We start from the raw sequence: 14638 nt of genomic DNA on the forward strand, positions 1-14638 counted from the left end.
AGATTCGGGAAACTGGCATAAAAAGGAGCTTGGGGACCTTAAAACAAATAGGTTACTCAGACTGAGATGGTTTGGACGCGTCATGAGAAAGGACGAACATAGTTAAGTCAATGAGGAAGTAGTCGGACATACACCTGTAAGAAGGCCCACAAGACTTGGCCAACGCGGCAATTGTAGCAGTAAGTGAGCAGGGCAAAATAGAGTGGACAGGAGACAGCCCAAAATACACGTCTTACCAAGTCAAGGGAAAGTCTGACGTAAAACATTGAGGGAATAAGATTCTCTCTCTCTCTCTCTCTCTCTCTCTCTCTCTCTCTCTCTGATGTAAAACGTTACGGGGATGATTAACAGCTAACGCATGATCTCACTCTCTAGGAAGGAAAAATATTCCCTACAAAAAATGCAGTGGTCAAACTAATTAATATGAAATGCTAAGAAGTGACCTTGCCAAAGGTCAAGCTCAGTGATTCAATAACCCAGTGGAGTCGATGATGGCAATTGCGTTAAGTCGGACGATGTTGACCTTCACGTCCAGTTGTCAATAAGAATGAGGCTGACATCCTCGGCCATCCATTCAACCGCATGAATGGCATTCGTCCACTTCCCCACTCTTCTAAGAAATCCAAGAGTCGTCTACTTATCCGTTGGGTGGTGATAACAGACTGGAAGGTTCCTACAGCTGCTTCATCAGTGACCGAGATTGCCCTGGCCTCAGCCACAAGGTCACTGATGATGCTGCATTCCATCCCTACAACACTTCCATTGTAATAATAAGTAATAATGTATACAAAGGTAGTCAATGGCAACTGAAATTTCTTCTCCTGACTTTGACCTTAGAAATAAAATAGAATTTAAAATTTGGGCCAAAGACCAAGCGCCGAGAGCAATGAGGTCATTCAGCGATGAAACGGAAATGCACAATAAGAAGGATTTGAAAGGTGTCACAGGACAACCTCAAAGCAGTTGCGATGTGAAAAAGCTGGTCGAAATGGTGGAAAGTTAAAGCGGAAGAGAGAGAATATGGACGGAGGCACAGTGAAAGGAATCAAGAGGCCGAAGGGATGCTGCAAGGATCCTTACGCAATGCGAGGTACACTGACGATGGCACTCTCCGCCTACGGAGGGAATTTGATCTGCCAAACCGGTGACCATTAACGAACCCAAATCTTAACGGTTCACATTTACATTCAGCTGACAACTGCCGAAACTTGAGTGGCGGTGTTCTTGACACTGGAGAGTCCTGAAACAAATAACCCATGTAGCTACCTACTTGTTTCGCTTTATCAGAGATCCTTCAGCAATTCTATATTTTCTTGACTTATAGTTCCACACCCCACTTAGAATGTAACTATTTTTATATTCATCATATTATTAAAGTTAATGTTTTCCTTATTCACACTCTGACCTTTAGTCAATTTGAACATTTGGAGGACTGAGCCTTTAAATGAGGAACACAACAGGTCTATGATGGGAGAAGGAAAGTTCCAAACCATAGTTATAAAATAAAATTTAAAAACTCACTCACTGGTCTGGCATAAAAAAAAAAAGTAAAGAGTAGATAAATAGTCTGTATTTATTATTTTTGTCTTTATTCAGTTATTTTAGTTATCATACCTGACAATATACCTAGATTTCTCGTGTCCCTCGGCAACCAGATTCCCCTACCGAAAGAATATTACAAATGGTCATCATTGGCAACTCAGATATCATCTCCCGACCTCGATTCCGCCACACCCGAAAACTTCAAGGAAGAAATTCGAAACAACGTGACAACACAGACCCTCGAAGTTTTTTTTATTAAAACTCTGGCTCCGTGATCATTTTATAACGTCTATTTTGAACTTATTTCAGTTCACTAGAGCCACTTGTCTTTCACAAACTCATTTCTTTATTGTGAATATTGCAAAACAATTTATATCAATTCAGCGGAAAATGACCAAACCTGAGTCGATTCTTCTGATCAGGAACAATGTCAGAAAGGGGTGTTCAAAGTTGCTTGAACAAGACTGAAATGCTATTTATTATTATTATTATTATTATTATTATTATTATTATTATTATTAAATGAATCTTACTGTCTTCTACCAAGGAAAAAATAGTTTGGTGCCAAATCTATCATAAACACAGGTACCGTGTTACCTTCACAGTATTGCTGAAACTGATATTGACAGCCTCGTTTTTTTTCTTTTTTTCAAGAATATTCTCAGAAAACGCAATATCTGCGCAGGAATCATTCATTCTATTTTTGTCATCAACTCTTTCCTGGGAACACTTCACGTTCACTATGGCATTTAGTTTTGTAAATCTCAAATTAAGTAGAAGAAAATAACTTTCTTCGTACTGAAAAAAAATGAAGTGGTGATTATCTATCCTCTTACATTTATAGGATAAGTATTCCTCTTCACATTAACGAGCTGCGATTACAGTCACATTATCAGACTGAGATGACAGTCACACTATCTGACTGAATTAGTCACGTTATCAGACTGAATTGCAGTCACTCACTTATCAGACTGCGATGAAAATCACATCATCAAACTGAATTACAGTCCCATTATCAGACTGCCATTACTGCCACATTATCAGACTGAATTACAGTCACATTATCATACTGAGATTACTGCCACTTATCATACTGAGATTAAAGTCACATTATCAGACTGAGATTACAGTCGTTGGGTCAATAATCCACTGATACAATGTAACTTTTGAAAAGCGTGGGTAACACCAGCCCCTATAATCTAGAATTTTCTTTTCAAATCTGAAACTCCACAATATAACGCTATAATGACAAGTTCTAATAAGATTAAAACAGTCGATACTTTCTACCTTCTGAAGTAACTTGAAAATACACCTTGATCTATCCTGACCGTTTGCCAGGAGTCGAAAATACACACCCTTCCTTATGTCCTAAAATCTGAAACAACTTGAGAATAGACCTTGGTCTATTTTGATACATTGAAGTTGAGAATACACGATAGTACATGTAAGAGAATCAGAGATAACTTGAAAATATACACACGCGCTATATCGTGCATCTCAAGACATTAATTCCTTAATGTATCAGTTGAAATGGAAAGCAAAATCCTGTATCAAAGGTGCGCATTCCCATGCTCCCACTGATTTTCTTTTAGTATCACTTGCATCACGTTGCTCCGAGGCAGCTGTGACGGATTTAGTGGGCTTCAGTGCATGATCGGCCTCACAGGCTTCTTCTTACAAAGCATTTGCGGTCATTGTCAAGAACTCTGCAAAGATCGACTAACACAATTGATGCTTCTTCTGAATCACTGGTAACAACTGGTTGAGTTCAAGGTGAATTCTGTCTGTAAGCAAAAGGATATTTTCCCCATGTTCACACACACACACACACACACACACACACACACACACACACACACACACACACACACAGAAAGAGAGAGAGAGAGAGAGAGAGAGAGAGAGAGAGAGCTTCCCCTGAACCAAAAGCGTCAAAAGCTTTCATGAAAGACCGAGAGAGATTAATACACGAAGGAGATAGGCGTGAAGAAGTAAACAATGGATAAAGAGTATACTATTCGTAAGGTACAGGTGGCCTGTAAGTCCATTGTTCCACCTGTGTGAAGATGATGCCACCCCGAACATCCCTTGCAGGAGAACCAACGGATCTCCCACAAAAAATATCCATTCATGATGCAAGGCTGGTGGGGCATGCTTCTTTCTCAGACACCTGCAAATGCAGTCCCCCCCCCCAACCTCCCTTTCACGTGCAAAGTTTCCTTTCGTTATCAGAGAGAGAGAGAGAGAGAGAGAGAGAGAGAGAGAGAGAGAGAGAGAGAGAGCAACTCATGTGTCGGGGAATTATCTTACCAGTCCACTCCTTATAGAGAGACAGTCATTGAATTTATATTTGTATGGTTGCTGAGATTAATGATAACATTTGTGGGTTACGAAGGTTATTGCGAGAGAAAAAAAAGACACAAATCCCCATGACACTCTTGGTTCACCACCTCCCTTACTACCAATGCGAAGCTCTAGCACAGCTGCCAAGATAGAATCACTATGGCTGCCGTGATTGACTGATCTGGCCGCTCGGGAGGTACTTCCCCCTACTATATAGGCGACTGGAGGACCCATTTCACAGGTACCGATCTCCCTGTATCTTACCTGAGCGTGATGGTTCACTGCTTTGGCAGTGGGAATGACACTCACGCCATAAGCAGTAAACCACATCTTATTTGTCATGGCTTTGGCTTTATAAAGTTGTGCTTAAAATCTTGTAAAATGAACAGCTTGAGTTCCAGTAACTTCATACAGTTGTTGAAATGTACTTCTGTTGTGGTTGCTGGAACTCAAGCTGTTCATGATGCAAAGATATGAAGCACACCTTTACAAAGCCAAAGCCATGAAAAATATGATCTGGTTTATAAGTGAATGTTTGAAGAACAAAGTGTGTCCAGAAATGAGCAGTCATGTTTCATGAGGCCATAGCATAAGTATTTTAAAAGAGAAAATAGCCTCATCACTATAGGAAGAAGAAACAATACTATTGCGAAGAAAGCTGGAAGGTACTACTTAAAAAAAATCATTCCAAACTAAACATTTACTACTGCTTCACACACAAGAACCTCTTACTCAGTAATTGTCCAACTGGTTTGCTACACCATTCAATCTTTCGCTTCGTGAGAGCATAATACGGTCTCATTTCGGGAAGTAGAGCACTAACTGATTCACCCCCCCCCCCCCCTCTTTTTTACCGGTCAGACAATAGCGCTCTCTCTCTCTCTCTCTCTCTCTCTCTCTCTCTCTCTCTCTCTCTCTCTCTCTCCCCACACTTGATTGAGTGAGTATTCCTGGGATAATGACGGCATTCACTGTTTTCAATAACCTTAGCAACTGACTATCTGTTCCACACGGAGGAAGATCTCGACGAGGTAACCTCCCATCCCAACAGAGGTAAAATCATTTTAAAAGTATTTCTGAGGTTGTCTGTCTGTCTGTCTGTCACTCAGACGCAAATCTGCGTGGGCACAACCGAGCATTCACTCATTAATACCGAAGTTCAAAGGAATCGAAACGTATATAAAAACACGAGGCATCTTTACAGATACGAGAGAGAGAGAGAGAGAGAGAGAGAGAGAGAGAGAGAGAGATACCTTTGATAGTAGCCGCCAACGTCTGTTAATAATTAACCCCCCCAACCCCTCACCAGAAGTGACGTGTTTCACATAATTAACTCCCCCCCCCCCCCCACCCCCCCCCCCCCCCAGAGGTGACTGTTTTCATATCACTCCTTTCCAGGTATCGGTGAGTAGGTTGTGAAAAGCTAATTACTCTCATGAAAGCGATGACCCTACAAAAACGAAGGCTCTTTTTGGACGGATTTATAACGTTCCGACTGATGTGGGGGCAGCCCGCTTTGTTTCTTTGTTTCAATAGCAATGAATGACGATGGTGATGATGATAAGGCGAGATGACAAACAACGTGAACTGTCATTATAAGCTCGGGATGACATGACTGGACACATCTGAAGGAACGAGTAAATTAATGCACACATATATCTACACCAATACATACATACATACATACATACATATATATATATATATATATATATATATATATATATATATATATATGATTACAATGACTTGAGCAAGTGGTTCATTTACAACACATATCCACAGGAGAAAAATACGAAACGGGGTATAGGTCCTGACCGGTTTCGACTTTATTTCCAAACCATTGACTAGGAGATATAGTCGAAACCAGTCAGGAATATTATACCCAGTCTCCTATTTTTCTCCTAGAACTTAACGGGACACTACCCAAAATAATTTCTGAGAGAGAGAGAGAGAGAGAGAGAGAGAGAGAGAGAGAGAGAGAGAGAGAGAGAGAGAGAGAGAGAGAGAGAAATGGCAAGAGATTTCAATATTCATAAAGCAAAGCATCGAAAAAGTTAACATAATGCAACTGACAGAGCCTCCCCCTTCCATGCAGCACGAAGTTCATGGCAAAAATACGAAATAATGATATTCAATCTTTCTGGAGGTTATTTTTCTGTTTCTGTCTTCCGTAAGATTCCACGGCTACCCTGAATCAAAATTTTACACGAAGATCCAAGAAACATGAAGAGATTAAGACTATTTGTCTCATTATCAGCAAATAATAAAATAAAGAACACATTCAATAGGTCGGTCGCTCGAGCTATGCAAACATGAATTAAATAAGATCTCAGGACTAGGGATCTGGCACCTAACGTGGTCTTGGGGGATGGGGCGCTAACCTTCCTGAAGAGAGAGAGTTTTACGAATGGCTTCATGGGGCATTACTGCTTCCGGAACGAGTTCGCCAGTCAAAATCCTTGCCAAAATAATAGTCTGTGGCCGTTTTACCACTTGCCTTCCACATCATAGCAATTATGCCAGCCTCATACAACATTCAATGCTGCAAAACTCTCTCTCTCTCTCTCTCTCTCTCTCTCTCTCTCTCTCTCTATTTTGTGCAGAACCAAGTCCTTCATAATTTTTTAAATCGATGAAAACCAAATTCGAAAACTGCTTAGGAACAACGAGGAATAAAGGGGACGAGAGATATGAGTAATAAGGAGTAATAAAATAGAAGGGCAATAAAAAACAAACTACCCAGGAAAAGACCTGCCTCGTTCTCTCTCTCAGGTCAGTGCCAAAACAGACGCTTGTTAACAACAAAGTGTAACCAATAGCCGGCCACAACTACAAACAGGACTCCCGTCACGCGTGAATGAGCAGAGAAGCCTCGAGATTCGAACGTGTCAAGGCCTCCCTAAAGAGCCCCAATGCCGCAGATGCCAAGACGGTGGGCATCGTAGTGGGCATTTCACTGGACAGAAATGCCCTGCTGCAAGGACAGTCTCATTGTTTTTTTACAACATTATCTTGGCAAGACTAACTATGTCATCATCTTGGCACGCCCAACAACTGATCAAAAGTACAATGGATATGGGATAGATTGAGACAGAGTCAAAGTATTCAATGTTTTACCTAGGTTCATTAGATTCTTCATTCGATAACCTACGACCCCTAAAGGAACCATAGCGGAGACAAATCCTCTTTGGAAATCAGTGGTGTCCAGGACACACACACACACACACACACACAAAATTAAAAAAAAAATAAATAAAAAATCGGGCAATTGCAACAAACGACATTCCTTTATTTCAGGTAGAAGCAAAACAGTTCCCATTGCGTTAGCTAGGCGAGAGGGCGAGTTCATTTCAGCATAGACCATTACTTAATCGTGACAGAACAGGCATAAGCTAAATTGACCTCTCCATCAACCTTGACCTCTGAATGGTAGAGAGACACCAATTCGATTCTTCTACGAGAATTTTCCTCGCTTGTTTTCTTTGAAGATATTAATCAAACCGATTCAATGTCAAAACATTAACAATAAAACCTTTTGGATAAATAAACAAATATATTAAAATTTAAAAAATCACAGGAAGAATAACTAGAGAAATTTGTTTAGAGACTTCTTAGCAACATCAGTAAGTGAATTAAGAGCAAAGTTGGAGCCTCTGAACGACTGTCATTTCAACTCGCTGCTAAACACAGGAGAACCATTCGGAACTAACTACAGGAGCTTTTGCATTAGTGACGCCCATATAAAAAGGATAGAAAGGAGTATAAGTGGATGATGAATTTTTTTTTTTCAATAAACCGCACGAGTAAATGAGTGTGATTTTATACATGTATTTATACATAATATACATGGCACAAAAATACACATGCACACACACAACTAAGGATGGTCCATAGAAGAAACAAATGACTAAAAATCAGAGATAAATCTATGCTTCAAACGGTGAACCGTGGCTGAATTCGATGTGCAGAAAACTTCTTCAACGTTAACTGGTTCATCCGCAGTGTGTTGAACACCCTTGAACACCCTTTTCACCCTTCACCCCTCTCTCGGATACATTCTAAAGTCACCTGGCCATCCACATCAACGATAAAGATGCAACTCAGTGGCCAGTCTCACAAAACAAAGAAGAGAAACGTTTGTTACTCTCAACCAGATTGTCATACAACACCAGTAGCAACCATCTCAAAGGAATACATGTCTTTTACTAAGGATATCATGAACTTCATCCATTCAGTTCAGTATGTTGCAAATGTGGGTTTGACGGAGGTCAAGACCATACAGCAGAATTTCTTCTTTCTATTCAAACAAGGACCTGGCATTGAACTGCACTCCATTTCTTTCAGCTCCCCTGACAGCAAGGAGGCCCCTGAACTCTGGAAATGTGCTCTAAATAACCACATTACTTGACTCTCCTCTACTACATATTTTCCTGGTTGTAATCTGCACTGTCAATCTAGAGATCCGAAAGGAATTGAAGACCGAAATTCTTTTTCCCACTGGGATTCGAACCAACTCTGGTATAGAAGACCTTAGGCGCTTAACTCATTTGATCTATTACGGTTACTGAAGGAGACATTTTACATATACAACAAATTAAAGTTCTCCGAATAGCACTGCCCTTAGTGAGAAAAACTGACATAATCATATAGATCTACTTCGTAAATATCACACACACGCAGAGAGAGAGAGAGAGAGAGAGAGAGAGAGAGAGAGAGAGAGAGAGAGAGAGAGAGAGAGAGAGAACTGTATATTATTTACGTTTCGTGTAGAATTCAGCCTTCCAACATAGGACTGGAGCGAAATGGAAATACTTATTTTATATTGTAAACAATTTGGGTTAGTCGTAACGGACGAATTCTAAACATCACTTAATCAATAGTTGCTTTGTAAATATGATGGTGTCATACCTTGCATTTATCAATTGATACATGGATACGGAGTAATTCTTTATAGTTCGTGAAAAGTCCCCATGATCTGGCTGTATCACCAAATTTCTCTCTGTAGCGGCCACTATGAACGAACTTTTGGCAATCAAAATGAACCAGGATTAGAAAGGGAAAAAGCGGGGAGCGACGTCAGTAACATGAAAGAATAAGAAGATAAAATGGTAAACTAAGCGAGTTCAAATAAAGTGATACGAGAATCAACAACAATAGTAAATTCACACGAGAACAAAACCGAAAACATGACGGAAATTCCAGACGTTACAACTGAAACAGTTAACCACAAAATACGAAAGGCTTAGTAGAGAGTAGAGCAGCACTGCAACACTAAACACAACAACTGCACTTCCCTAATGACAATAACAATAGAGGAAACGCCCTCGTCCCGATGATGATGTTGGTTGTCCCTTAGTTTAGTTGAACAACGCTGGATCTGTGTGGGTCCATACGCCATTCGAATTTCCGTGGGACAAAGTGCGGGCGCGCAACTTCATCCCAAAATACATACTTTCGCAGATTCAGAAAATGAGCCCTCTCTACAGCCAAGGTCTAGAGACCTTGTCTACAGCAAGGCCCTCTCATGCGATGAGAAACAGATGAAGACATTAAATCGATTATAAAGCGCATTCCTTATACACACTCTCAACGACGATTCGGGCAAAACATATACCATCAAGAACAACACAATAATATTGAAAATAATGCAATATATAATAATAATAATAATAATAATAATAATAATAATAATAATAATAATAATAATAATAATAATAACAACAATAATAATAATAATAATAATAATAATAATAATAATAATAATAAATAATAATAATAATAAATAATATTATCAATATAAAAGTAACTGCCGAATATTAGTTAGCTGTCGTAACGGGATGGGGGAGGTTTCGAATGCCAACCAAAAATTGACTAAAATTTCTGTAAGCCCCCTTGCAGGTGTAATAATAATACTAAAACAGCAGAAACAACAACAAAATCCACTGTTAATTATTGATAAAAATGACAGCAAATTTGACTGAGTTTGTCCAACAAATCTCAAACATTTTTTTTTATTCTAAAGGTCGTTCTGTCCCTTACCTGATTTTGTCACGAGTTAAAAAAAAAAAAAAAAAAAAAAAGAAGAAAGAATGATGAATGAGACACTTACTCTGAAGAGCTGTGGTAGGACGTCCGCAGGTTGCCCGCGTATGACGAAGAGGCGCGAATTTAGCTTTCTTAACGAGGTGTCCAAGTCCTCCAGGCACTGAAGGAGAAACCTGTGGCCAACAACAAGCATTCATAATTAATCAATTATAACAGCAACAACAAGAATAATAATAACAGTTGCTTTACTCAGTGCAATTTTAAATGATTTAACATTGCAATCAAATAGTAAGAGATTTATTTGGCATCCAACCAATGAAAAGAAGAAATTTCTTCTTTAAATTCAGCATCAATATACATATATATACACACACACACACATATATATAATATATATATATATATATATATAATATATATATATATATATATATATATATATAGAGAGAGAGAGAGAGAGAGAGAGAGAGAGAGAGAGAGAGAGAGAGAGAGAGAGAGAGAGAGAGAGAGAGAGCCGGCAAATCTCTTATCGCCTAAAAAATTCCCCTTCGGTTAATCAAATATGAAAATATATTAATTCCGAGGTAGGGCGAATTAGATATTAAAGGTCATTTGTAGCTCGATATATATATATATATATATATATATATAATATATATATATATATATATATATATATAAATGTGTGAACTTATGTATCTTCATGACATCACAATGAGATTTTAAATACAAACACTAAGCTGCAAACGTCATTCAATATCTAATTCGCGATCTTCGGGAAATATAGCTGAAGGGGAACTGTAAGTGATATCTATATATATATATATATATATATAACGGACCTTAACGTGCACAGGAACTTCTTAACCATTTAAGTGTATACATAAAAATCGCGTTGGGTACAAGTAAATCACGTGCAACGGTTTTTAATTATATATTTAACTGTCTGTGGTCAAATTCAATGGTATGATTGACTAGTTTAACGGTTAACAGGTCTGACGTTATGTATCACAAAACTTTCCATGAAAATGCATAACAAAATGTGTACTACATTACATAAATACGATGCAATTGCAGAATGACGAGACAGGTACACTGAGAGAGAGAGAGAGAGAGAGAGAGAGAGAGAGAGAGAGAGAGAGAGAGAGAGAGAGAGAGAGAGAGAATTTTTAAAAATCAGGCAAATTGCATATTTCACGCTTTAACCGGTGTACCTACAAATGTGTCAAAACATTCTAGGCAATAAATATATTCCAACATTATGGAGCATATTTAACATGAACTGGGGGAAGCTGATATCAATCACTCCATAGCGAAGGTCATCTGCGGATAACGATATTTGATGAAGGTCACCACTCAGCATTCGTGTTTGTTTGTTTTATTCCTCGATATCTCACCCACACTCATTTACAGTCATGAAACTTTCAGAGTCATGATGAAATCATATCAAAAGTTAGGAATATTTTTGATAACTATTAAAATATTTCATATGCTTTACTTTTGTTTCATCATATAAACGGTATAATTTTAAGTTGAGCACACACACACAAACAGGTTGTTTGAATGAAAAAACCACTGACGATGAGTATATACTTTCCGACTTTTTTGCAATGAATGAAGTCAGACTAACTGAGCACTGCAAACTGGGGCGCTTCCACAATCAGCGCTTTCAGGCGGTGAAAAGCGGGAGTTGGAGTGGTTGGACAGCCAGATGGAAGAAATGAAGAGGAGCGTAGGTAAAGTAGAAGGCTACAAAGTACGTAGGTGCACAGCAGGGCGCTGAGGGGATGCAGAAATCCTTTAATAATGCCTGCAGTGCACCACGTGAGGTGCACTGACAGCACTATATCTTTCTACGGGGAATATTATCATGATGGTGTCTGTAAATATCGCTGCAATAGTTTAGCAAGTTGTCGCCTCTGGAATACAAGCGGGCCAGTTAGTAGCTGATGGCCACAAGCAAAAGAGAGAGAGAGAGAGAGAGAGAGAGAGAGAGAGAGAGAGAGAGAGAGAGAGAGAGAGAGAGAGAATGTAGGGTAGGCGTTTGAGTGTGAAACAATATAAGAATTCCATATATACTTCTTCTTCTACTACTACTACTACTACTACTACTACTACTACCACCAACAACTGAGTCTACATTCATAAAATATATGGCAGGGTGTCTGGTTAAGTACGTCATACTGCAGTATCAATAGGAGGGCATTCAGTAATGACGTTTTACTACTCTATCTATGAGCCTCCTAGATTTAGCTAAGTTTCCCTTTACATTTCTTTGATTTACTTAATTATCAAATTAGACATCACTGCATATTTCTGCCAATTAAGCTGTGGCTTCAAAGAGCTATTTCCAAAATACGATCCACATCCGATGTTTTGGTGAAATTTTATCGGCGAAAGTCTATTTGACACAGCCCTAAAGTGCGCAGTATGTTAAGATATACTTAACATACACTGTCGGCGGACAGTATGCCTCGCACACCAAACTTTTGCTCTAAATCTGCTCCCTTCCATCTCTCCTCACCAAAATGTCCAGCTTCTTTGACAGATCATTGCTCCAATTCCCGATTCGCATTTCAGGGAAAAAAAGTATCTGAAAGGTCTCTTTAAACTATCTTATAACAATGATTAAAGCTGCCCAAATGACCACAGACCACCCTGCCAGTCATGTCAAATCTTATAGCTGCTGGGAACGGGATTCGTGTTATTTCGAAATGGCTTTGTTGAAAGCTGCTATAAACGTAGAGCTTACAAGTCTGCTAAAAACATAATTCTTATAAGTCTGCTATAAACGCAATTCTTACAGTCTGCATAGACGCAATTCTTACAAGTCAACAATATTCCATAAATAAGGCAGCAAACCAAAGCAAAGCACCTAACTTAATGACCAAGACGATTACTTTGCACTCGTAACAAAAGGGACAAAGGCCGCATTTCTCGTTAAGCTAACTCTGCTCAGAGTTCTACAGATGATGCACGAGGGCAAATCAGCCGCTCGCCAAAGAAGAAACAGACGTCGACTGAGCGTCATTATCAATGGTATGAACAACAGGCTACCGAGGCAAAATGACAATAAGAGCAATATTTCACACTTCTCACTTTTAAAAAGAGACATCCATGGGGTGTCTACAAAAAAGTGTGGGTTAAAATGTTTGTTTGTATACATTTAGATGTAATACAAGCACACATATAATACATATACCTATATATATATATATATATATTATATATATATATATATTATATATATATACATATATATATAATATACACACATGCATACATACATACATTCATAGATATGACCGAAAGTGGAGAACGAATCTTTGGCAAATACTGGATAATGTACGAACAATTGTTAGGGCTACCAATTAATGTACTTACACACACGCACAAACACACCCACATAACTTTATTATACCTTTGCCTGACAATCCAATTAGTTTTACACACCTGTAGCCTATGCACATTGCTTTTCCAAATTTCACTCTAAAAAATTATTTTGTTTAATGATAAAACTATTGCCACCTTCTTGAGTTAAATATGCATATATGCAATATAATATATATATATGTAATATATATATATATATAATATCTATATATATATATATATATATATATATATATTATATATATATATATATATATATATATATATATATGGGATTTGTGTGTGTTTGTGCCACATACATTTTTACACGTATTGAACAATTTAAACCAAACTTGGTATACATGTAACTTAGCATCAGGGAAGAGAATACTGTGGGGGTAAGACCTCACTGGCACCAAATCCACAGTTTTTGCAGGTCGCTGAGATTAATAATGACACTCTTAATGTCCTTCAAGTCAAAGGGATGAAAAGGGGACATAAAAATAACCAAAAAAGACAGATATTAATTTCTAACCCATAGTTTTTGAGGTCGCTGAGATGAATAGTGAAACTCCCATTGCTCTTCAAGTCCAAGTTCAGCCCCAACAGGGGGATGGGGGGTGAAAAGGGGTGGGAAGGGGGAGACATGTAAAATTAACCAAAAAACGAGATATTACTGTCAAATCCATAGTTTTCGAGATCTCTGAGATGAATAGTGACACTCCGCAATGCCAAGTCCAAGTTCAGCCCCAAAAGGAGCAGGGGTGAAAATGGGTGGGATGAGGGTGACATGTAAAAAAAAAAAAATTTACTTATATTAGTGACTAATCCATAGTTTCCAAGTTCACTGAGATGAATAGCGGCACTTCCGATGCCCTTTTAAGTCTACGTTTAGCCCGATAGAATGCATGGTGAGAAGGGGGTGAACATATAAAAATAACATAAAATGACAGTTCAAAGTTCAACCCCAGTAGGAAAGGGAGTTGAGAAGGGGTGGGAAGGGGATGACATGTAAAAATAATTGAAAACAACAGATATTAGTGTCTAATTTATAGCCTGTAAGTCCAAGTTTAGCCCGATAGAAAGTGGAGTGAGAAGGGGTAGGAGGGTGATGACATCTAAAAATAACTGAAAACTACACATATTAGTGTCTAATCCATAACTTTTGAGATGGCGAGATAAATAGACACTTCTGATGCCCTTTAGGTGCAAGTCACGATAGTTAGGCAAGGTGAGGAGTAAAAAATAAAATGTAAAAAATGATGTATAATAGTGTCTAAGTCATAGTTTTTGAGGTTGCTGGGATGAACAGACACATTCCCAATGCCCTTCA

General features: G+C 38.5%; 1 protein-coding gene across 1 annotated transcript in view; it reads right to left on the reverse strand.

Annotated features, from left to right (window-relative positions):
* LOC135219729 (cryptochrome-1-like) overlaps window positions 1-14638 on the reverse strand; it is a 163722-nt gene that overhangs the window by 117097 nt on the left and 31987 nt on the right. The window contains exon 2 of the mRNA XM_064256737.1: window positions 9998-10106. Within this exon, the coding sequence (XP_064112807.1) occupies window positions 9998-10106 (109 nt within the window). The remainder of the gene's footprint in view (window positions 1-9997; window positions 10107-14638) is intronic.

The sequence above is a fragment of the Macrobrachium nipponense genome, chromosome 1, assembly GCF_015104395.2.
Source record: "Macrobrachium nipponense isolate FS-2020 chromosome 1, ASM1510439v2, whole genome shotgun sequence".
NCBI classification, from domain to species: domain Eukaryota; kingdom Metazoa; phylum Arthropoda; class Malacostraca; order Decapoda; family Palaemonidae; genus Macrobrachium; species Macrobrachium nipponense.